Source organism: Trachurus trachurus (assembly GCF_905171665.1).
Source record: "Trachurus trachurus genome assembly, chromosome: 24".
NCBI classification, from domain to species: Eukaryota; Metazoa; Chordata; class Actinopteri; order Carangiformes; family Carangidae; genus Trachurus; species Trachurus trachurus.
Genome location: NC_139910.1, coordinates 19,371,561 through 19,397,480, shown reverse-complemented (window position 1 = coordinate 19,397,480; position 25,920 = coordinate 19,371,561). Strand labels below are relative to the sequence as shown.

General features: G+C 41.0%; 3 protein-coding genes across 4 annotated transcripts in view; all 3 read right to left on the bottom strand.

Annotated features, from left to right (window-relative positions):
• Positions 1-1,408: 1,408 nt before the first annotated feature.
• gpr63 (G protein-coupled receptor 63) lies at positions 1,409-6,697 on the bottom strand. Its single transcript, XM_084000616.1, has 2 exons — positions 6,605-6,697; positions 1,409-2,814 (listed from the first exon to the last, which is right to left on the bottom strand). Exon 2 carries the CDS (start codon positions 2,700-2,702, stop codon positions 1,470-1,472), a length of 1,233 nt encoding a protein of 410 aa, XP_083856742.1. The 5' UTR covers positions 2,703-2,814; positions 6,605-6,697; the 3' UTR covers positions 1,409-1,469.
• A 1,434-nt stretch (positions 6,698-8,131) lies between these two features.
• Positions 8,132-16,121, bottom strand: ndufaf4 (NADH:ubiquinone oxidoreductase complex assembly factor 4; the record flags this gene model as incomplete). 2 transcript variants are annotated; one of them, XM_084000551.1, is made up of 3 exons in its annotated part: positions 8,132-9,741; positions 15,734-15,840; positions 15,986-16,121. In XM_084000551.1, 3 exons carry the CDS (start codon positions 16,119-16,121, stop codon positions 9,436-9,438), a joined length of 549 nt encoding a protein of 182 aa, XP_083856677.1. In that variant the 3' UTR covers positions 8,132-9,435. The 2 variants fall into 2 exon arrangements, with proteins under 2 accessions (XP_083856677.1, XP_083856678.1); XM_084000552.1 differs by having other exon boundaries at positions 15,734-15,837.
• A 1,836-nt stretch (positions 16,122-17,957) lies between these two features.
• dse (dermatan sulfate epimerase) overlaps positions 17,958-25,920 on the bottom strand; it is a 29,276-nt gene continuing 21,313 nt past the window's right edge. Inside the window, exons 5-6 of the mRNA XM_084000387.1 lie at positions 23,685-23,892; positions 17,958-21,437 (exon numbers count right to left, since the gene is read on the bottom strand). Coding sequence (XP_083856513.1) covers positions 19,688-21,437; positions 23,685-23,892 — 1,958 coding nt within the window. The 3' untranslated portion in view covers positions 17,958-19,687. The remainder of the gene's footprint in view (positions 21,438-23,684; positions 23,893-25,920) is intronic.

Sequence of the window (25,920 nt, the reverse complement as noted above, 5' to 3'; positions counted from 1 at the left end):
TTTAGCGCTGACAATTTGTGGAATTTAGTCCTACTCGTGTGCGAACATTCCGGGAGTGAAAAGACGTTCTGGCTTCGTTTGATGATGAGCAATTGATCAAACGATATTGCCAATAATGTAACGTGAATTAATGAATTGGAAAGATTAGGAAATATTTCTTTTTGATTATTCTTCATTCCCAGTGTATATATTTTGTAGATTATTGTCAAAGTACAGTTGAATATACAATCCCATTGGCCATTTAGCTATTCACTGAGATATTTCTATATTATTAGATAAGGGATTCAATTCAGTGATTGGTCATTGCTATGGACTTGGAAGTGACATCATCTAAAATTTAATTTACGGCACATAGAACTGTTGTAACTCAGCTCTGAGACTGACACTTAAGATTCAGCCCTACACTTTGCTAAAAGTGTAAGACGCTTGATAACTAACTTTTAAGTGCAGCTTTCAGCAAAGATTGTTTTCACTGACAAGTGAACTCTTAGCAGTGTTCTTAGGAGTACTTCTAAGAAGCTTGATAAATACGGCCCCAGGTCATCATCACAGATAATACTGGCAGTGAAGCCTCTGATTGGACGAGTCCAGTCGCCTTTGAGATATTCAATGATAGAAGTTCTCACATGCATCCAGCAGCCTCTGAACCTCAGTGCAAACTGGTTAAGTCAGACTGACATTAGCACTGCATAAACCCTATGGGGTTCTGGGGAACAAAAGTCCAAGTAAGTTGACTTTTGTCGCAATGCAGCATGATCGCTGCCAATCCAGTAAGTGGTAATGTTTTGGTGTGTAACCAAAAACCATCTAACATTAGTGTTCACTTTCAATCATACCCAAAACCTGAATAAATAATAGTGGTCACACACAGCAGCCCCTGACAAATACAACCACTTGTTACTAGACCAAAGCACCACTCGCACGTCATGTAATTACACCTGATGGTCATGATGGGATGCATCAAAAAATATCAGAGAAGGCTAGTAAGTAAGACTCGAGTTTTAAATATTTGATTCCAGTCCGCTAGTTGCTGGTTCAGATTTAACAGTTGCCTACCTACATTTTCACTTGTTTTGTTAGAAATAACATTTACATTCTTCAAGAGTATTAAAAACTGTTTTTGTATCTAGTATTGGTAGAGAAATTTTGGTATTGTAACAGAAACAGTATCAACCAATTTTGAGCATTACCCAGCCTTAAATCAAAGCTGTAAAATCTTGGCTTCTAGTATTAGAAAGTGAGTAGTGCTTGAGGAACTGACGGGCCTTAAAACTGATGGATGTATGACCAGACTTTCGGGGTTGTATTTTATTTTCAAAGTGGACCACACTGCCCCTTGTCTTTTTTTAAATGCAGTGCTACCTTCAGTCTGAACACCTGCTAGAAGAAGTGTACCATCAAACAGCGAAACAGTACGTTATGTAAAGTAGTAAAAACAGTGTTTAAATGTTTGACCGTGGATTCTTCCTTTAGACCACAGAGCGATGCTCTCCGCACACGTACACCGCGCTCGGCTGAATGCGCCTCTTCGTGTTTCCCGGCAGCTGAGGAAGAAACTTGAAGTACTTGGGCATCAGGTCGAGGCAGGCGTCGCGGAACTTCTTGATCCGCCAGTAGTAAATGAGAGGGTTGAGGGCCGACTTGAGGTAGCACAACCACAGGACCCACGTGCTGATTTGAAAAAAGCTGTCTTTATGGTAGAACCCGTCGCTGAAGGTGGTGACCAGACTGTACGCGGTGAAAGGTGCCCAGCACACTGTAAACACGGAGAAGAGGATGAGGATGGTGGTGAAGGCACGGGTCTTGAAGCTCATGTCTATATTCATCTGGAAGGGCCTCTGGAGGCTCAGCAGGCCCAGTTTGCTGGCCTGGCTGAGGCAGATGCTGTCCGGGTGGCTGTGGATGCGGATGGCGTTGTGGCGGATGGTGTTCAGAATCCCCATGAACGTGTACAGCATGACCAAGAAAGGCATGAAGAAGAAGACTAGCATCAGGATCAACACGTAGGCGTGGTATCCGGGCTCGATGCTGTACCCGAACACACACTGAGGCGCCCTGGGAGGGATCTGTAAGAGAGGAGAGCCGACAGCCAGGGGGAAAGAGAAAATGAAGGACAGCCCCCATGTGACCACTATGAGCACCTTGGCTCTCTGCGGGCTCAGCTTATCTTGCTTCTGGACGATTATAAGAAAACGATCGATGCTTATTATAAGCAGCACGGCCACTCCCTCCATCACGAAGAACCAAAAGAGCATGGCCGACACTCGGCAGAACAGGTCTCCGAAGATCCAGTCGGTGGTCACCACGGTGACCAGAGCGAAGGGCATGTTCAGGATGGCCAGCATCATGTCCGCGAACGCCAGGCTCGCCAGGAGGATGTTGATGGCGGAGCGCATGGCCGATCTCTGGTACACCATCAGGCACACCACCACATTTCCCAGCAGGGCCACCAGCAGGATGGCAACCATGACGAAGCAAAAGAAGACCTGCAGGGGCACGCTGACGCCCCGCAGGCTCTCCGGGGCCTCCGCCGTGGGCGTGACTGGCTCCGACGGCGAGCGGGAGCCCAGGGAGATGTTCGCCATGGAGATGTTCTCCATCGCCGGCCGCTTGGAGAGGTTCAGCAGCCCCGTAAAGAGACGGCAGAGACCGGCGTCAGCGTCCCTTGCCTCTGGAAGGGGAACAGTAGCGGAGTGAACCATTCTTCCCCTGGGTGAGCGGGCATTGTCGGCGGCGAGCTCACTTGGAACATGATGCTGTGGAGGCAGGTATTCCCGGCTCAGTGCAACATGATGTCCTCATGGCTGTGAGAACCTGCGACACACAAAAATGTAGTGAATGCTGAGGAAAGAATTGTTTGATAATTGGCATTGTGATTGGAAAATAAACTAGCTAACTTGAAAATTCCCCTTGGAGTTGTAATAAGCCATCTATGTTTGCATGTCCCCGATTAAAGCATTCAACCATGTTCCATCTCAAACCTAAAGTGTCTTCCAGAATGAAACAAATTACTGGTCGTGACACAAAAACAGAATTCCTTAAGAGCCATTTAAGGAATGTATTACAAAGAATTTAACATCACGTTGAACCCTTTGGTTACAAGATGTTACTGATTTGTCCTTTTAGACATTTGTTTGAAATTGTGTCATACCAAGTGTATGAATTACTGGGTTAAGTGTGTATTACTGTGTATCCTCTAACCTCTGACAACCAAATTCTTGAGTCTAACTGAACATCTGTGCCAACTCAAAAGATCACAAAAGTGGGACAGTCGGTGAATGAAAACGGCTTTCAAATCCCTTTTCATAATATGCATTGTGGCCATTTCCAATTGATTCATATGCAAACTACTATCCTTCCTTTCACTCAGTTGCTCTTAGAGCTCAGTAGCTACACTGTAACTTAAGAAAACACATGCAAAAGGGGTACGGGCTACGGTTCACTTCAGAAAACATCATCAATATGGAACTCCCAATGTGAAACCTGCACACTGAAGTTGGACCTCAACTCTAACCCTAGATATGAAAACATAACCCTGAGGACCTAGTCAAAGATTCTCAATGGATTTCAATGTTACACACATTCAGTGTCATTTTTACCAAAAGAACAGTTCAACATTTTGGAAACATGTTTCACCTTTTTTATGACCAATCCTGTGTCTGCACATGCACCGGTCAAGTAAACCATATGCTCGTACTGTTTATTTCCCATCTATTCTTTTAGAGCACTGTATTATGAATAGAAGCATGACCATATCTGTGGACATGGCTAGCCTAGCTTGGCATAAAGACTGAAAAAAAACTGAAATAACAAGCCTGATTCTCTCCACAGTTCAAACATACAGCTTCCTTCTCCCATAAAGCTGCCTTATAAACCATTCATTTTTCATTTATTTAACCCATAACCAAACAGAAAGGTATTAACAACAGTCATTGAAACTATACGTGGCAGGTGACACACAAGACCTTTCATATCTGAAAGAAGAGGAACATGTGAATTCCCCCAAAATGTTGAAATAGACTCTAAACAAAAGCAGTAAATCAAAACGGGACATCTTCCGTTTGCCTGAAATTCTCTGGGGGAAAAAAAATGTGAGTGTGCTTTTCTTTCCTGCAGTCAGTAACCAACAGCCAGTGTTCTGGGGACAAGTCAAATATGGCAATAAAACCTCTTATCACTTGTATAAACATGAGACGGTTTATTTCAGACTGCCTGGTATCACTGACAATGACGAAGCCAGAAATGTCATATAATACATTTGCAGTGGAAAAGTACCTTAGAAATTAATTTACACCCAAATCAAGTAAAAATACAAGTATATGTCTATTATATTAATAAGCCAAATAATATGAGAAGAGTGCATGTCAGCCATGACAAAACACAGGGTGGCCTCTGCTATGATACCTGGCTATTTACCAGATAGTGCTATCAGACAGTCAAGAGAGAAAAGCTGAAGTAATGAGATAAACAGGCCGTCAGTAACAAAGCAGGGAAGACTTTGCTGTATTCATATGCTGATGACAATTATATTGTCTGCTGCAATTACCTATTGCTACATCACAATGAAGACTAACAGTTGTATGGGAGCGAATAAGAAACCGGTTTAATTTTAGCCCACTTCCTGCTCCATTCACCTCACATACACACAAATGGGGCTTTGTGGATCACAATTCTGATCATAGCCTACTCTGCAGCAGTCTGCTTTAACAGGGGGAGGCAATACACACCACTTTGCCTTCCTGCAGGGACAATGTGACCTGGAAAAAAAAAAAAGTTTAAATATTCGCTTAAGCCTCCAAGCAATCAAGTAAACCTGAGGTAAAATAGATGATCAGGTAGGCTACTTAGCGTTTGAAAAGACTGGGAATTGTACAAAGACTCTGTGTGGCAACGCGATCATGCAGCAGAGAATTGTGGAGAGAATGAGCTGAGAGCTTTTCAGCCACATCTTGTCACCTTGAATTTCTATGGAAGAATACTTAGGGGACAAAGGGTTCCTGCCTAGCATGTCATTATAATAGGCTACTGAAAGAAATGATAACATGTTAAAAAAAACAACCTGCACCTTGTTGATTTGATGCATCAATGACAGACACAGCCATGTCTGTGACATCATTTCTTTCATGTCAAATGAAACAGAATTTTATTCAGATTAAATCAAATTCTGTGAATCTGTAAAACAATTGTGGTTGTATAACAAAACGCACCACCAGTTAAATCTGCTATAACGTATTCCTTATTTCCTCATTATAAATTTGAGATACTAGAAAAAGTAAAAATTCATAGGAGTCCAACATGACGTGGTCGTCTATCTGAGAAGTGTTTGCAATATTCTGTGTCTGCCCTTCTTCCTTATCAGTAAACAAAGCCATTGTTGTTCATTGTTAATCATAACCCTAAACCATTTCAGAGGTGATGTAAGGAAGCATTTGGCTCTTTAAAATAACACAGCTCTAGAGTGACAGCTTTACACTAAAGCCAATTAGCAGAGACATCAATTTGACAGTTTTCAGCTCTAAGAATTTGACTCATTCTGAACGCCCTAAATGTATCTTATAAATGTAAAGTGCATTATAAATAAAATTCATTATTTATTATTATCTTATTTAATGTTGTACTCTGACTGACCACCATTTCTCAAATACCATATTCAAATTGTCAAGACTTATCAATAGCCTATATATATATATATATATATATATATATATATATATATATATATATATATATATATATATATATATATATATATATATATAAATCCTCAAATAACTCATGTTTGTGATGTGAAACTGTGTGTTTGTGAAACCGTACAATGACACTGTGTACATTATAAGGTGGGTGGAGAATGTACCCATACATCTTCAGATGGTTCTCAAAGTAAAACATATTAATGCTCCTATAAGGGAGCTAGCCTATAAGGGAGTACATCTTAGCCTTGTTTACATGAGTGTCTATTCATTGTCATGTGTGTTTTTGTTTTAATTTCTGCATTAACTTGGTGATGTGCAGTTATATATAGAAACATGCAAATCAGTGCAGTCTTCTGACTATAAATATTTCCTAATAAGCTGGTGGCCATATGTTAAGACACATGATGCTGGTATCTCTGTTCTCCAGAGCAAAAATCCCACCCCAGCGTTTTAGCAGCAGCTACATCTGCGAGACAAGCTGAGAGCTCTTGTGAAAATGTACCCAAATGTTGTGAAAATCAATGGCAAACAGAATCACAGCTCATTCAGAGCAGGCCCTCACTTAATCACCGACCTCCAACTATAAGAGCCATTCGGGACCAACCAACCCCCCCCCGGCTTGCTCACTTTTCGACATTATATCCTACATGACTGTAGCCTAATAATGTTGTTGTGAAGCGACTCAGTAATTTGTACATCCCTCGATTGCTCCGGTGTTATGGCACCAAAATGGTAGAGAAGACAAACTGAGGAGAGTCCATGGAGAGTTTACATCTCTGTGGACGACAGAGGCAGGCAGACTGTTTTCAGGAACCAAAAGCTCATATTGTAGACTGAATTTAGCATATTATGAGACGTTATGTTTTAAAAATGTGTTGTCGGCGGCTTCAAACGGTTTCCTTTGATTTTACCTGCTTCACGCTCCCATGTTGAGGCTGAGGGGCGGCAGGAGTGTGGAGACTTCAGTCCTCCAAACGATGCATCTCGCCGCTCGAAACGTTTTCTCCTCCTCGCTGGACTGTTTTAAGTAGGCAATTAAATAGTTCTTCTAGTAGAAGCAAAATAAACAAAAAAATGTAGTCTCGTGGCTGCCTGTGTGTTTTATCAACAGTGCGACAGCCCAGTGATGCTACCACCTACACAAACGAAGCCATTGAAAAAGTGAAATCTCCGCATTTGGTCTTTTAGTCTGAGCTTTTGTTTCCTGAAGAGGAGCTCGGCAGAGAGAGAGGCGGCTCTGATTGTAGCTACACCTCTCGTGGAAATATTAAGCTCGTGTTTTCTTCCACGCTCCTTTTTTTTTTTCCTTCGACTCGCTCAGCGACATGGAGTCACAGACATATCCTCCGGTAGCAATTGTATCAGGCTATCCACTTCCACTGCAACTAGCCCAAATTATCGCTACACTGTTGCACACAGTCGGGAAAACCAGCTGCGAGGCAACGAGCCTCTCACACGCCGCTTCCTGTCGAGACTTTCAAAATAATTGTCCAAAACGTGTGTTTTTTTTCTGAGAATAGATAGCTTACGAGATATAAAAAAGAAAATAATGGAGGAAGAAAGCAATGTTCTGTTCTGCAAGTGCATAAAACGAATTAATATTTCGAATACATAGTATCACCACGAGGAGCTACTGTTGTAGAGATCAATGTAACCATTATTATTTTACCAATTAACATCTACAGGCTACTTGCATTAAACTCCGTGCATCACACATCAAAAGTGTTGACATAATTTAATTTAGGCTATTGAGTGTAGCCTACATAAAAATAATCTGCTTTCCAGAATGTGACATACTTTAATTTAATAGTTTAAAATATTTATGATACTTTTAGAAACATTTAAAAGTATAAAACAAACTAGTACAAACTATAGGACCTAGCTACAATTTATTATTTGCATCATTATTCAATAGGCCTACTATACTGTGTGTGTGTTTTTTTTAAATCAATCATTTCCTTTATTCTGAAAGCAAGACAGCGCGGCTTCCGGCAGCACTCTTGCTCTCTCTGGGCGCTTTGACGCGGGTTTGTATTCAGTGATAACTGACACCTAGAGAAGCCAATTACATGCACGAAAATGAACTCATTTTCAGCATCACCCAACTGACAGACTGAAGTGGGCAAAATGGGCGTGGTTTGCTTAGAGGAAGTACTTTTATGGGCATGTGTTTCTGTCGTAGGTGGTAAAGATGACAAATGGGGCTTGTTATTGCAGAAGCAAGCTCATTGTAGTGAAAATATTGTTTGCTGTAGATTTAATGTGTGGCAAGGATATGGCAATCATTTTAACATGATTTCAACAGGTTACATTGTATAAATATTCACCTTGTCAGACTGTTGACTCGAGGACACATGAAAAAGGAAGAAAAACATCAACACTTTATTTTCAAAAGTTGTGCGTATATGCAGCAAATTGGTTCAAGTGCCACAGCATGATTTATGTATAAATTCTATAAGTGAACTTTATGTGCAAAGCTTACTTAAATAGCTCCCTTGTTGCAACATTCACAGACTGCTTCTTGAACAATATAAATAAATACATTTCCCACCTTCCACATTGATGACATTAACAACAGAACTGTGACTGTCAGCTGTTTGAAAAATGGGATCCCAACATCCCAATATGTAGGCTATTCAGATAAAAAATGAATGATCATTAGCTGATCAAAGACTGATTTTGTATTCTTTGTTTTGTGAAGGTTATACTGCATGAGCTACGGTCTCATACAATTTCATTTTTTTTTACAATATGAGTTACATAATTTATAGTTTAGCAATGAGATTTCAGTTGTGGTAGCTATGATTTACTTTTTTTTTGTCTAAAATGTGTAATAGGAATTTTTTCAAGAGACATAACAGCAAGCTCTGATGTGTTTGTTGAATTGAATGGCGAAATGTAGTTCCAGTGAACAGATATGCAGTATGTAAATGCATTGGTTGTTATTTCAAGCATACTGGTCTGTGCTACAAAGCGAGTAATAGTCACATGACAGTGGTTATCAAATGACATTTGACACATATCACCAACCACAAAAATAGAGGCAGAGCTTTGTGTTTTAGAAACCAAATGGGGAAAACATTAAACACATAGTGATGAACGTTGGACATTAGTGTAATCCAGAGGGTTTTACAGGCTCTGAACACTGAGCTCCACCAGATCTTCTACCCTGATTTATCAGTTATACATCAGGGTTGGTAAAGCGTGCAGCATCAATTGCCATGGCGATGTATCCAGGGCTGAAAACTCGCCTAACCACAAGTCCTGCTAACTAGTGCATGTCTCTGGTTGCAGCGTTTAGTTTGGGCTTCTGTTCAGGCCTCATAGTACCACACTTGTGAACCTGACCCCAAACACCACAGTTTAAAAAAATAAGATGAGTAACAGTTTCTGCACAAACAGGAGATGAATACCCATCTATCCGTCTCACTATTAGAGGAAATGCTATTATGTGTATGTGCCAAATTGTTTGAGAATCTATGGCTTATTGGCTTCTCAAATACAAATACTTTAATTAGTAATTATTTATACATTTTATTATTTTTTTCTAAATTTGTTTTACAATTGTCAATAATCCAAAATTTGGAAATCTCCCATGACTCCTTCCACATATCACTCAGGCTTCCCTGGCTCCACATCCCATGTTGGAATACCAGACCACTCCCAATGCCAATATATGGACATACAGAGTTATATCTGCTAATACTTTGTCTCTTATTCACCATTCACCATCAGTCTAGTCCTATGAATCCTTTATCTGCTTGACATTGTCAGTCTTGGGTGGTATGATCTCAACCTGGAAGGGGATGAAGAACTCCACGAGTGCTTTTGTGTCCTTTAAGTCGAGGCAGTACTCCTGAGCGATCTTCTCCGGTGTCCAGGTCTGAGGCTGACGCTGGTAGCTGCTGAGAGCCTTCAGAGCCTCAGCGATGGTCAGTTTGCCTTTAGGAACGTCTGTGAGCTCCACCAGGCCGTACGGATCCCCTGGTAAACTGAACTTGAGCGGCCGGCGCTCTGCTCGTGTGCCCGCTGCCACTTCCTTTGACTCCTGTTTGCCAGAACAAGGAAAAGGAAATGAGTCTACAGTATACTGACATTCATTCCATTAAAGGAGACATATTATGCCCCGTTTCCACAATTTAAAATAGCTCCCAGGTGTCTTAAAGGACAATTCCGGGAAAATTCAACCTGTGGTGCTAGTTTCCTAATATTTTATGTCTAAAAGAATGAATCTGAAGATTTCCTTTTTAATTGCTCCTGTTTTGTTGTTTTTGTTTTCGTCTTCGTAGCAGTTAGGGTAAGTCTGGATATTGTTTATTCTGCCTGTAAACATACTGAGAGCGTCATCTTGACTCTCGCGTGAGACTATTACAGCTCCGTTTACAAACATGTCGGCTATCTTTAAGTAAACAAACCCCTCAGTGTATGTTTGAATAGCTATCTGACGTTGTCCGTGGAAAAAAACATGTGGTTTTGTGGAATGTAAATAGTCTAAACAAGCAAGATCGGGCCTCTCCCATTCATCGCTGCCGTACACAGCCAGAACTACTGCAAAACAGGAGCAATTAAAAAGCAAATCTTCAGATTCCTTCTTTAGACCTAAAATATAAGGGAACTAGCACACCAGGTTGAATTTGCCCGAAATTGTCCTTTAAAGACATGTCTGACATGCTTTGATCAAAATACCCCAAGGATCAAACATAACCACTAGCACTTTTTTCATCCACTCAAAATAGCCCTGTTCAGAATGGCTGGTTTCAGTGCCTGTCCCTTTAAATGCAAATTAACCACTGTTTACTTTGTTATGCAAATTGAAAAACTAATGACATCATAGGCCCCGTCCAGACGAATCCGTTTTTTTTTAATCCGGATAAATACTTTATCGGATTGGCCTCGCGTCCACACGAATCCGGCGTTTTCAGGGGGTGAAAACGGTATTTTTTGAAAACGGGTCCCAGAGTGGGAAAATTTGAAAACGCCGCCCCAGCGTTTTCGTCTGGACGGCCAATACGGACTTTTTCTGAAACGATGATGTCATGCCCCCCGCCGCTCTACCTGTAACCTGAGACACACACACACACACACACACACCGCTGCAGCAGCTGCTGCACACTGACAGTCTGGACGTTCGGCCGACTGCCGTCAGGTCGCTCAGACGCTGCAGCTGAACCACGTCTGTTTAATCATCACTGGTCGTCATATTTACTCTGACACGACTCCCTGTCAACATTTAATCCCATGTTTGAGTTTGAAGACAGCGGGGACTTCTATTGAATTACAGCGGGGACTTCCCGTCTTCTTCAGCTGTTTTTTAGCTGTGTTTATGTGTGGCAGTGCCACACACGCTCCACACACGCCTGCAGTACTACAGCGTTTTGGGTCGTTTTCAGGTGATTGTGTGGACGCAGATATTTCTGAAAACGATGCCGTGTTTACAGAGATTTTTTTCAAAACGATTAAGAAAAAGATCGGATTCGGTGAAGCCGCGTATTCGTCTGGACGGGGCCATAGTCAGACAAGTGAGGGAACAGCTTGTAAAACCACATGGATTTTAACTTAAAGGGAGCCTGTTAATTACAGATTTTTTTGGTCAATTCTCACATTTTGGTGGCTGGAAGGGAAGCCAAACACACAATGTAAAAGCGCCTTCAGAAAGTGATATTTCCATTGTTCCCTTTAACTCATTGAGTGCCAACCACGTAATTTCTCGTTTTTCGTTCCCATGCGTTGAGTGCCGAAAACGTAATTTTACGTTTTTTGCTTTTTTTTAAATTATGAAAATAGACACTTTAATACACATTATATGTAAATTTGGGGACTCTACGACGAGGAGAACTGAAATAGATGACGATCAAAGTCACATGACAGCTCATGATCTGGAAGTTTTTATCATAACTCGGCTTCTGCAAACGAGTTCTGCATGCAGATGCAGCAGCTGCTCTGCTCTCACCCGCGCTGCTGCTCCAGCTGCTCGAGCTGCTCGGAGCTGAACCAGGAAGCTCTCAGCCGACAGTCCGCCCGGTCTTCAGCTGGAGCAACACCGTGTCCTCCCCAAAGTCCTCCCGCGGTAAAATCTGATGGTCTCTGGACCAAAGCAGACCGGCATCACCGACCCGTACCACAGAAGGACCGCGACCACCGGCGGGACCGGTCTTCCCGAGCCGCGGTGGCCGACTGACCCTCACGCTCCGCGGGGAGAAGCTGAGACACGGCACGGTGCGTCTGTGTTATTGTTGTTTAGTGGCGCCCCCCCCGCCCCCGATGGTGGTTTTGTGAATAGAACAACAACTGTTGTATGTGGGTGGTTGACGAATAACACAATTCTGACTGTCCGGGTGTCACATACTGATAAAAAATTATATTTTTTAAGAATATATATGTAAATGTTGTTCCTCTGACAAGATATAGTACAATAATACCAAAGTTGTTGGTGGTGTATTAAGATTTCTACTCAGAATTTTGATCCAAACATCAAAAATGTCATACGGTGTGACTGTCCGGCATATGTGTGACCTTAATAATACGAGCATATTTCCAAATAAATTATAAATATTTGATAGTTGTACAATGCATATAAAATAATGAGGTGTTTTTAAAGCCCACAGAAAGATTTGATGTCTGTGCATAATGTCCAAACAAGTTTTGACCAAATACATTTTGTCCGCAAAATGGGCGTCATACGGTGTGACACTATTTTGTATATTTTGAATGGGCAATAATTTGGACATCTTAATGATAAAGAGGACCACACTCAACCAGGAAGTTACAGTAACATCTCTGGAGTGGTATGCCAGGTCAAGAGGTGAATTCTGCCTTTTAGATTTTTATTTAAAAAGCAATATATCTGACATCATCAATAGTGGTCAATGTTTTGTGTCTTATGGTGTGACATTATTTGCATGAAAAATAATTATTTTTCACAAATATTACTTATTAATGCTTAAAAAGTATTGCTGCCATGTGGTGAATAACATGATAACTATAGGCTAGCTGTTTTTAGTTGGCTAATATATTAACTTAACTGAGCAGAATGTCATGTGGTGTGACACTTTGTCATAACGGTGTGACGGTTTTTCTAAGTCACACCATATGACATATCTGTCACACCATATGACATTCACTTTATTTTGCATTAATATTAATATAAATAAATATACAAAACACACAAATTTAAGAAGTTTGATGTTAGATTTTTTTATCTATACAAATAATATTTCACATTCCAATTTTATATTTCATGTAACCATATTTTACCATTTGCCATGCTGTGCATATTAACAGATCCTATTTAAAAATAAATTTAAGGAGACTGGTGAAATGACATGTGGAAAGGATCGTCTCTGTCAGGAGTCGAAGTGGCAATCAAGGCTTCAGTCATATGCCAACATGGGACATATTGTCTAACGACTTGACCACTGAGCACCCCCAACTGGGAAATAATGTTAAATGTTTGATGTTTTTTTCAAAACTGTGTTGATAATTTTTTGTCCTAATGTAGAAATGTTAACATTTCATCACAAAATATTCACATTAACTCATAAGTAGATTTTAAATGCTAATTCATGCTGAGTACACAATGTAATGTAATGTGTCTATATTGGACCATGGTTTTGTGAATGACGTTATTGTTCTAAGACTTTAGTTCAGAAATTGGAATTCCCGTGTAACCTGTGCCCAAAATCAGTTTTTTATTACAAGATATGTCCTCAATTGTTTTTGTTTGAATGTCAAATACATAAAATACACTTTTTTGCATTTTTGGTGCAGTTTGTCATGTGGTGTGACACTCATGTCATTTGGTGTGACGCTCACAATTGTGACAAAAATACAGCTTTGTTAGTGATAAATTGTGAAAATATCCATAGACCACAAGGAAAATAGAACTACCAAGAGTCTCAAGCATTGTGTTAGAGTTATTACAAGGTTTAACAGAATTATTCTAAAATATCTTGAAAGATTGAGGAGCGATGTCATCCTTTGTATGATAATTTTGAAAAATAATCCAAAATATAATACATTTTCACAAGGAAATGTTAAATATCAAATCAGTCATGATTAAAATGTATGATGCAGTCAGTTAGAAAAGAAAAAAGTACCCCATTTTCATTTTATATAACATAGCTTTCATGTCACACCGTATGACAATTTAAGGCACTGATACAGCAAATTGATGAAAAAATGCAAATTTTGATGCAAAATCTTCAAGAACACATGTATATGTGTAAAGTTAAAAGTCACGACAACACAAAAAAGTAATTTTCAGGGATAATATTTGAAGTTTAAAAAAAAATCTTTTTTTCGGCTTATATGTCAACCACCCATATATTTATCTTATACGAGCCCTTTGATCCAGAAATGCGAGTGTCAGAAGAGCGACAGGCACAAACAGAGCACCTTTCATAAAAGACGCTGTATCTCCTTTTCTAGAAAAAAAGGAGGGATTTTGGTGAAACCCAGCCATGTTTAGCTTGACTTTTCTCAGGAACAGAGGCACGTAGAAACAAACGGTTTGTGGCCACTTGAAGCATTAAGTTAAACCTTTCAATTGAGCCACAGTATGTGTTGGTGGCAATAATATAGAATACACTGTGGCTCTACATAAAAAGTCAAAAATGGTCTAAATTGCCGGTACACTTGACTAAAACTTTGGAAAGGAGCGCGGCACTCAATGAGTTAAATGCAACCTAGACTGTGGAGAGATTACATCCCAAAAAATAATCATCCATCTTCTCATGTTCTTTCATTTAACACAGACCAAAAAGCAGAATCACTCACTCAACCCAGATTTCCTTCAGCATTATGGGACATTTTAGTCTATTTAATTTCCTTGATTTGGTTCTGTCCTACAAATTTAGATGGTCTGTAACTAGTTACATGTTACAGCATCATTGATTAAAGTATAAACTAATCTGTTAGGCTATATAGACTCAATGGCACTGCAGTCTGCAGGATGGACAAAAAGTCATCAAATGTGTTCAACTGCACTTTGATCAAGTAATGAAGTAATAGTATTCTTAACATTTAAGACACTACTTGGTAACATTACATTACATTTCAAGTAATGTTCAGCAGGACTGAAGATACCACTGGTGGTGAAAAGAGAAAGTGGGTCAACATAACTGTTGCATCATTGTTACACATCAGAGTTTATGGTTTAAATGTGTCATTATTTCAAAAGTGTAGGCAAGAAGTACTTGCAAGTTTTGCATACTAATGAACTAGAAATGCAATTTCTAGATTTTGGACAGAACACGCTGTATCACACTGTTCAAGGCAAGTTGTAGTTATTTTCCCTTACGAAGCTGTTTGCTGTCTCTCAACAGGTTTGCCTACGTTTGTTTAGAGGGCTTCACTTTATCTGCCACAGTCAAGTCAAGTCAATTGTATTTGTGTAGCGCACCACCAACTCATAGCAAAGTTATCTCAGGTCACTTTACAAGGTGTAGACCAGGCATGAGCAACCCATTCCACAAAGGGCGCGTGTTGGGGGCGCAGGTTTTCTTTCCAGCCAAGCAGCAGCACAGCGGCCTTGACTCATTTAATCAACTGATCTCAGTCTCTTCAGACAGTTCATTTGTCAAACTGTGTGCTCTCGGTTGGTTGGAAGAAAAGCCTGCAGCCACACGGCACCTTTGGGGAATGGTTTGCCCGTGCTTGGTGTAGACCTTCTCTTCATAACAGTATTTACAGAGACCCAACATATCCCACCAAGGACAGTGGCACACATGCCAACGGTGGTGAGAGAAAAAAAACATCCTTTTAAAAGAGACAGAAACCTTGAGCAAGTCAGATTTACACAAAGGAAAAGCAGTGACTCAGCTTCAAACAGAGATCTAAAGACTCAGTGAGGGTTAGCTACTAGCTCCTGGTCCACTCTAATGGGAACAAGCTGAGTAATAGCCTAGACTAGCAATGATCTGAAATGTTCATATTGTTAGTATGGCCTCTTAATTAAAAAATATCCTTATTATCATTCTTCATAAAGTCAAATGAAGCAGCATCCATCATCAAAGCCATATTGATCAGAGCCCCAGTCTGACCTCTGCTGCAGCTGGAGGGTCTTTGGACTCCACATACACAGACTTGAGGAGGGACAGCAGAGGGTCGTTCTTCTGGTGCACCGGGTCCACCGCTGGCTCCGGTGCTGCTGAGACAGAGAGACACACAACGTCAAAAGGGAAACCAAGTGTTTCTTTGTGCAGTTTAATGCCGGAGTCTTGCCGCTGAACCCCGGCATGACCCCTGAGGAGGAGAGAGTTACACAAGTTAGCGGAGCTTTCAGAGACACTCACCTTCAGGGACGGCGGCAGAGGGCGGAGGAGCGACCGCGTGTCTCGGCGCTGCGCTCGGCTTCTCTTTGGAGATTTCTCGGAACACCCGGTTCTCCAGGTTGAAGTTTCTGAACATACGCGCGACCCGTGCTCCCATGTCTGTCTCTCGTTACCGAACACTGCTGTCAACAAAGTTTATTCAATGTGCCTACGGGAAGCGAGAAGGGTCACGTTACACAGAAAAGGCGACCGTAGAAATCAGCAGCGACACCAATGGACGCTGTTTGTAATACATGGTGTGCTTATGGGCGTAAAACGAATGGCGTAGCCGTAGATACCGTAGATATATAGCCTATTGAAAATATAGGCTTTTTTTTTTTTTTTTTTTTTTTTACAAACATTCCGTGGCCATACCATACAAAAATTTGCATATTTATCCTTGTTGAAAGGTTGAAATACAGGCTACTTCGATAAAGTAGAAATAAAAGTACAGCAATGAAACTAAATGTATTTTAAGCCACATTAATGAGAGGAAACAAATATAAAGCCCAAATTTCAGTTAAGATAGATGAAAAATCTATTCTAAATATGACATGGTGAATATCATATCTTTTATGTCTATTGAGTGTAGATGTCAGGGTTTGCATATAGCCTAGGGCTAATGTGGATTGTTGTCTATTACTTAGGGCATAAAAATAACAAATCGTGGTTTCATGAATCATGTAACTGCAACATTGATGTATCATTTCCAAATGGGGAATTTTGCATGCACAGTGGAAAAGCTATTCTGATGTTTTACTTTGCATGGCCAGCAGATGGCAGTATTTCATCTTGCTTTGAATACACATTAAGAGGCTGACAAAGAGAGTGCCATCTCTCTCTCTCTCTCCTATCTGATCAGAGTAGGCTTCAAATACAAACAGAGCCTCTGTCTGTTTGTCACAATAAGGTTTCATCTCTTCATGAAACAAACTCGGTACATCAACTTTCCACCCTCAAGTGTTTGGACAAGGCCAGACACCAAAGGTCACTTTTCATTATAAATGAATCAGTATGGAGCACATCTGGAAGTGATTATCTGCTCAATCATAACAAAACAACCCACAGCATTTTTGTGAGGAGAGGAATGGAAAGATATTCTTTTCATTTCACCCACTTATAGAGGCACGAATCCTGAGTTAAGCCAGTGATGGAAGTCAACAGAAGGCCAGAGGTTTGCAAGCCCACAATGCTTTTGTGACATCAGAGCTCTGGGCACAGCAACATCTGGGCCGTTCACAGCTGATGGATAACATAAACAAATGAATGCTTCAAATCAAAACAATATTAATTATCAGTGCATTGAAAATTAGTTTGTTCTGCTGATGATGAAAATGCAGAACTGATTTCTGATTGGCTTTCTGCCTGGGAATAGTTTTGACTGCTGTTCATAATGATTTTATCCACTGTGGATTTTCAACACTCCATCTCCAGCTTAAAGGCACTTTGACACACGAGTCGAGGAGGGTGAGAAAGTGTCAATTGTCTAGACTGTGTGTTGATTTGGAGAGTCACAACAGATGTCTCTCAGCATTGTCAGCTGGTAAATAAAACTTTCCACTTCAGAGGTTCATTACTCGGGACAATCTGTGTCTCTGATCCAGATTTCACAAATAACAGACAACAGATTTTCTCCTTGTTTTTTTATACAATGACTACACTGGGAAATTGCTCTAAGTGCTGATCAAAAACAAAGGGCATGTTTATATCTTATGAAACAAACACTTCAAAGCCAGTGTGACTACTGACTGACTGGACAAGGAATTTCAAGGATATGACTGATGATAGTTTTGTTTTATTGTCAATAGTGCAATTCCCTTACCAAGTATAGTGTGGATACAAATCCTGATGAACTTTATTCCTCTATGCCATTGGGTTACATTGGTCGCACACAGGACACAACACACAATGAATACACAACTTCACGAGTGTGGGTGGAAATTTTATTCACAAATGGTAAAAAAAAAGAGAGACCATAAAAATATATCTTGCTTTCACATATATACATTTAAATGTATTTCTATGAACTATGTAGACAGGACAAATCTCAAGTACAGCTGTGGTGACTGCATTATAGTGGCTAACCTTGAGATCTTTGATACAAGGCAGGAACCTCTGAACACTACAAAGGACAAACTTCACACAGACTCGGTTCTAAAGCTCCACAGAAGCTTATTACATCAGAGGTGATCTGGTTTCATCTCGGCAATTCATCAATTCCTATTTGGAATCAGTTGTTTTTCCTGAACACCCGTTAGGTAGATCTTATCCTAAGTGTAAGGGCCAGTGTTAGAAAAAGAAAGTCTGAGATTTCAGGTGTGAAATTAGAAAAACACATGATATTGTGGGAGTGATGTTGTAATTTCTAGAAATTGATATTATGAGAATAAAAGGTCATAACATTATGAGAATATAATTCATAATATTGCTAGAATAAAGTCTTAATTTTAACTTAATATCCTTAATCCCCATGGGGTAAATTTGTGATTTTGGGCTATACAAATACAACTGTCTTGACTAGAAAAAGTCACAGTATTAGAAGAGTTAATATCACAATAATTAAGGTTATATACCATCATCCTGGTTTCCTTGACAATGAGCCATGTGCTTTTTACAGAAAATAAACTTTGTGATAAACTTGTATGATGTTGAAGCCTAAATACAATCACAAGAAGTAAAAAAAAAAACACCACAGTCACATGACTTAAGTGTTATCACCACTCCACTTAAGTTAAATTGGTATAGCTCTGACCTCTTCTACAAAAGCCCTTTTATCTTATGGCGCTTTTCCACTACACAGTCATGGCACGATATGGCACGGCACGGCTCGGTAAAGGTGCTTTTCCACTACAGCTGAGTTCTCTAGTTCCTCCTCAGCGGGGGCGGGTCGGCGCGGGGGCGATCGCGGGGCCGCATTGTCCGTCACTCTCTTTTTTCGATCCTTTCGTCAGCTCCAAACTCACTCGTCTGCACCTCGATTACGGACCACAGTGTGGTTTTCCACACAGCATCATTTAACTCGGGTGAAGGAATAACAACAGTCTCGATACAGATCAGCGGGTGCTGTTGCCGCTGTGTTTTTGAAATTTCCGGGTTTGATTCTCATGTCGGACAAAGCGCTCGCACCCAGTCAGTGGAAGGCAGTCGGCTGACGTCACGCTTTAGTGTCGCTTCGGCTCGCTTGGAACCAGGGCCGAGGAGGTACTAAAATAGTACCTGGTACCAGGTACTAGGGCTAGTGGAAAAGCAAAAAAAGCGGGCCGTGCTGTGCCCTACCGTGCTAGTGGAAAAGTGCCATTAGTAAGTTAGTGACAGTCTGTATGAACATAACGAGGCTGTAAAGGCAAACACTTGTTAGTAACTGGCTTCTTTTAACAGACATGAAAGCTTACAGAGATCATGTAACCAAGGTAATCACCCACCCATAAAGAACACTAAAAAAGTCTTCAGGGTAAGGGAACAGGAAGTGTGAAAATGCAAAAAAAAAAAAAAAAATCTGGGTTTCCCCCTCATTCTGTATTTCCATTTCTGTTTTTGAAATCTCAGATTTTTCTTCTACTAGTGGCCCTAAGGTTTTGTTGTAAGATCTGGCTCAGACTGAGGTGTGGGGTGTGTTTAGCTCACCATGGACAAACAGGTCGTTCGATCTGTAGCTGGACGACCCCCCTCACCCCGCTCATGATGTTAACACTGCGTGTGAGAGCAGGAGGAGTAGAGGTACAGTAAGATGAAGCAGTCGATCAGAAGGATGGTGTAGAAGCACCTCTGCGTGTGCAAGCTTCGCCCCCTCTGGAAGCGAGTCAGTAACACGGCCAGCAGTAAAAAGAAGGTGGCAGTGTTCAGGAGGAGGAAGAGTCTGATGTAGGAAGCTGTGTTGGGGAGGTCCTCACTCCCCGCCGTGGCCACCATGTGAACCTCTTTGAATTTGCGGCCCTTGACGAAGCCTCCTTTCCCGTTCTTGCGCTTATCTGGATAATCCATGAAGGCCCTCGAGTCGGCGTCGCCCTCCTCCGGACTGTCCTCGTACGTTCGCTTTGAAGACTTCTGCCTCTCCTTCTTCTCGTTCACTTCAATCTGTGCAAATATGTCGGGTAGACTCTCGGAAAGCTTTTCCACAAGGTTCACCTTCTTCCCCCCTTTGCCCTTGCCCTGCTTCTTGGACATAGCAAACATCTTCTCAATGGCCTCCTCGGTCTTCTTTTTGTCCGAGAACTGGAGGAGGCGCTCCGCGGTCTTGCGGAAGCTGGCGGTGTTGAGGACACGTCCGAGGATGTGTCTCTCCATCTGCTGGAAGACGGGCTTGACGTGCTGGAGGTTGTCTTCCATCACATTGACGTATTCCTCGACTTCTTCCGGCGTGGTGTCCGCTGCAGATGATGACATCTTCTCAAAGACGATCTTCTTGTTGTCCAGCAGCACCATGGAGTACAGAGGCTTACTGGTGACCTCTCCGGTTAGCAGGTAGATGGTGTAGGTGTGATCCTTGGTGGCCAGGTAAATATCCACTCTCTGGTCGTCACCACGTAGGCTGAAGCTCTGTACATCCACGCCTGGTCCAAAGAAAATGTAGGCCACCCTCGTGTGAGGATACCTCAATGGCATTGTGACATTGACGTAGTTGGAGCCATTGTATGGGTACCCTCGAGGGTAATTCCAATACCCTATCATTCCTTTGTTACTATAGCCAGTGTCGTCCATCCAGAACATCTTATATTTGTCCTCTCCATGTGATACAAATGCTCCATGAACACCATCTATCTTTGTGCTCTGGAACGGCAGCTCCGTGTTGTGGAAGAAGGCACTCATGGCCCTGGTGGGGCTGTCAGGATCCAGGTGGATGTGGTCCACGAGGAGGAGGAGCTGCGGGTGAAGAAGAAGCAGGTTCCTCTGAAAGTTCTTGATCTTCAGCTCTGGATGATAAGCAGAGCGTCCCTCACCACGTATGAAGACCATTCCCTGTCTTTCCATCGCAGCTTCTACCTTCCCCTGGGTGTCGGCTGCAAGCCCCACTTTGTATTTCAACCACTTGGAGTCGCAGGCTTCTGTGACCTGTCCAGTCCACGGCTTAAAGCAACTCCCTGAGACAGCCGAGCCAAACAACAGCGCATTGTTTAACAGAGTGTACTTGGGTCCGTACAGTGCCTCTGTGATGAATGGGACACCATTGGGCGCAAAGGTGAAAGTGTTCTGATCAGGGTGCTCATGGCCGGCGTTAAAGTTCCTCCACCCTTTGATCCACTCTTTGTACTTGTTCTGGTGAACAATGTCAAAGATGGCGCGTCCTCCCAGCTTCCCCGACTTAAAGGACACAAAGGTGTTGTTGACGTCTGCAGGTAAAGCACTTCCATATGTGACAACACCCCAGTCTTCAAAGTAGTGGAGCTGGGATGTCCCAAAGTCTGATGGTGGCTTAGGTGCCAGGTTGGGGTCATACCTGCAGAATACAATGAGAAGACTTATATCAGACAAACAAGTATTTGTATGGAGTTTTGGTCCAAAAGTATGGAAACCCTGAGAAGCATGTGATTTTTTTTTCTGTGAAGAAAGAACATTTTTTTTACAAAACTAATCCTCCCCCAATATATTTTCAATTTGTCTCAAGGGCAAAAAACAAACACAGACACAAACTTAGAAACTAAGAAAATTATTCTGGCAAAATAAATGTTGACTTGCTCTCACAGCTGTTTTTTTTGTAATCCATTTATAAAGGACCAAGTCCAAACATTCAAGGGTTTCAACACTTCAAATATTAGCTTTACAGAACTTCTATCATTGTAACCCTCAATCCTAACCTAAGTGTTGAAGCTGGTCAGAGAAAACAACTATGAGGCTGTCGGTATGTAAACAAATTAGTTAGTGTATGTTTTTAACTGTTAGAACTGAGCCACATTCAAAGCTAGTCTGAAAAATATGTTGTCAGAGAAAGGTAGACCTGATCAATAGTCTAAATGGGGATAATGCTGCACACTCTTGGGCAATGGTTTATCAAAGACATCCATGATTATCAACTCTTTGAATATACAGGAACTACAGTGTTTTTGCCCATTGTTCAAAGTCCAACTAATCCCATTGAACACGGTGCTCTTTGGAAATTTTAGGTCTGTTTTTTTCAGAAGTTTACAGTTTGACACAAAAGTGCAAAAAAAGTGTCAGTTGCAACCACTGTGAGAATGTGGAAAAAAATGATATGATGATATATTTCAAGACATGACAACATCTGGCATACAAAATGAGAAATATTGCTAATTGCAACACCACACATGTAGTTTATAGACTGGAGTGCCCTTGTGGTTGTTTCTATGTTGGACAAACAAAAAGAAGAATCAAAGATCGACTAGCAGAACATCAAAATACCATCTGTACCAAAACTGCCAGTTATGCTATGGCATCACACTATATGGAGGTGGGACAACCCCAACACACTGAAAGCAACTGTTCTCAGAGGAGGTGACCGTGTAAAGAGACTACTCCAACGTGACACCTTTTGGGTTGTATAACTGTACCTCAATCAATCAATCAATCAATCAATCAATCAATCAATCAATCAATCAATCAATCAATCAATCAATCAATCAATCAATCAATCAATCAATCAATCAATTTCTTATTTAAAGTGCAAAATCACCATGGTACATGGTCTCAATACACTTTCCAATAAAAACAAGTACAATAATAACAACAGATAAATAAAAAACCATTCGAAGAAACACCAGAGGAAAAGGATAAAACAGTTAAAAGTTTGTTTACAATAATGACAGTCAATAAAACAATAGTAAAACCAGAGAAAAATGCTAAAATAAGTCAGTTTAATCAAAGTATTGGGTAAAAAGGTACGTTTTAAGACGGGATTTAAAAAATCATGAAGTAGACTTTCTCCCTTGTGAATAGCGTCCTATAAGGTGTATTTTGTTAGGTGGGACTTATAATGAGTTAATTTAAAGTATTTTGGTATGTAGATATGTGGAATGATGAACAAAGCCAGTGTGTGAACTTGTCTGTCTTTCTCTCTCTCTCTCTCTCTCATTGCACACTGGCAAGGAACCTCCTTCATTACAGTGGTTCTGTGCAGGTGTGTTAGAAAGCCCTGATGAAGACCAGTGTTGGTGCTCGCAATGTGCTGGCTTTGATTTTTAAACTAATGGGCTCTATGCACAGCTCCACTACTTCCTGAACTTAATGCTGCTCCTTTGTTTCCTGTCGTACATTATTGGACACACTGATTAATCCAGGTGTGTCTGAGTAGTCACAATGGTCAGACACACCTGGATTAATCAGTGTGTCCAATAATGTACAACAGGAAACAAAGAAATTGAAATTGTTTAAAAGTGATCTGCATAACCAAGTTTTATAATTATTCAAGATAATAAGAAAAAGAATGGTGGTTTGCCTATACCGTTGATGAAACATAATGATGGATGCCAACAAAAATGATTAATCTGTGAGGCTGTTTTACAGGATTACTTACTAAAATATCAGTTGCATCCCTGGATTTAATTTCTGCAACTTTGCAAGTCCTTGTTTGTAAGAAATCTAAACCCCAGGCAACAGATACAGACACGCATGGTAGATCACCATCAGATAGTAAAGTGATCTGTGGGTGGATTTCCCCTTTAATAATAGCTCCACATAGACAAACTGCAGCAAGATGTTTCCCATTATTAAAGTGAGTTCAGCAGCTTACCAGATGAACTCTGTGTGGAGAGTACACCATCGCTGGCCCTTTCCAGCCTGCCCTGGCCCTTCCATCACCCTGTTTTGATGAATCAGATCCGCCAGCCAGTTTCCACTGCCATTACGCAACACATAGCGGTCCAAGAAGACCAGCTGGCTTTCCGGCCCATAGAACCAGTTGTAGTTGGAATCTGCAATGGCCACGGTCCGCTGAAATCCTAGTGGAAGCACAGAGTGGACAAGTTCAGTGGCGGCCGGTTACAGTGAAATGCAGAAATGATAGTATATCAAGAATGAAAAGCTAATGTACCAGATTTTCAGTTTGTCGTGCCAAAAACAACTAAAATCTAACATTTAGCGATATGTGGAGCTTGTAAAAACATCTTAAAATGTCAGTTTTTGACACACCATAATTCACAGCATTTTGTTCAATGACCACTTTAAATAAACGTTCATAAGTGTGTGCTTGGAAAGCCCCTTATTACATCCACAACTTCTTAAGAACCATCACATTTCAATGTTTTTTTTTCTCAGTATGAGGGTAATCTAATGACAGCTGTCAGTCCATCAAACAGAACTTGACAAAGACAAGCTTGTAATAGCTAATTCAGCTACATAATTAAAAACAAGGTTCATATTGCAGATTTCAGTGCATATCACTTTTTTTTTTAAACATTTCGAACCAGCAGCTCCTGAGATGACCTGTGCTCTGTGTACTATTGCTAGGTTATTTTTCTGTTGTCTCTCTGTCCATACTGTTTTAATTTGTTTATACTTTTTTAATATCTGAAAAAATCCTTGAGGAAGCTAAAATTTGATCTGAGTGTATCTATAATATTTGTTGTTGCTTGTTGCTTGTTTCTGAATGAATGCGTGACCAAGCGACTGAACACTTTAACACCTAACAACTTTAACAGCTGTGTCTATGTGTGTCAAAACACACACACAACACATTTTAATAGAAATAAATTCATATAAATGAAAATGTACAGAGGCAGTGTAATTACAGATTAGATATTTCATTGCCACTACTACTACTCTAGCCACAGTACAGTCAAGTACAGGTGTGTCTTGAAGTGGAACCTGAGCCAAGCTGCTGATATCAGGAAGTACACCGCTGTTCCAACTGCAAATAGTCCTCCTGTCCTCAGGAGTCTGGATTTCTGAGGTGAACTTGTGAAGTTCAAACTCCCAAGTAAGAGAGTCCAGACTTGGCCTACTCTATATTGAGAAACGGCTACCATGTTTATTACAGGATCTGACAAGATACATACTATTTCAGCTTAAGCAAGTATTGGTTTGGAGCTTCAATGTCAGCTTTAACCTTTTTTTAGTGTTTGCTTCCAGTCATAAACAAACAAACATGTGGTGAAAGGACAGCGATCGCCCAACTAACAGCTCAGCTCCGTTCAGTGCTCACACTTCATATTACACGTCAAACTCCAACTGACACATAAATGGACAGACATTTTCACCCCCTTTAACTTAAAGCAGATATCAGCTTCACGGCCGTTTCGGCTAATGCTGCGTTCAAGGCAGGCTTTTGAAACCGTAAGTTACAGCTTCAAGTCACAACTACGACTTGGTAGCGTTCCAGGTAACCCGTAGCTCGTGTTTTTACCATCCTGTTGTCTGTGAAAGTTCCCTATAACGGCCACTCGTAACTTCCGACCCGTGAACTCGTACCAGATCGAACTGGTATGACTTCACAGGAAGGAAAAACACAAAGTACGAGTTTCTTTGAACGCACCATGAGTTAGCAGCCCCCGCCCTTGTCAGGCATCAATTGGTCCTCGTGCTACGTCACCACATTCACGCGCATCCCTTGGCTGCACACACAGCCCTTCATGCCGTTCTCTCTCCTCATTGGATAACACTTGTATCCCACAAGGAAAATTTTCTCCTCGGGTTACAGCAGAGCAGAGTGACGGAGAGACTCGTGTTTAGGCTGAAATACTTCATGTAAGTGATTGCTGACGGAAAATAGGACTATTTAGGACTTATATTAACAAAAACATTCCACTGATATCTGCTTTAATGCTTCCATTTCCTTTTTATCACATAGGCTACTATACATATCAACTGACACTTTAACTTCTTTCAGTTAACACTTCATGCTTGGTATGCCACCTTTTCAGCTCTGTTATTTCTCCAACTCATAAGCACTGAAGTTATTTCAATTGATTTAAATGCAATTTTTATCATAAGTGGGTGCACATTATTTTCTAGTGGTGGTTACATTTACT

Bases quoted from the DNA above. Each gene is read 5' to 3' on its own strand.
- gpr63 (XM_084000616.1), bottom strand. From the start codon at position 2,702: ATGGTTCACTCCGCTACTGTTCCCCTTCCAGAGGCAAGGGACGCTGAC.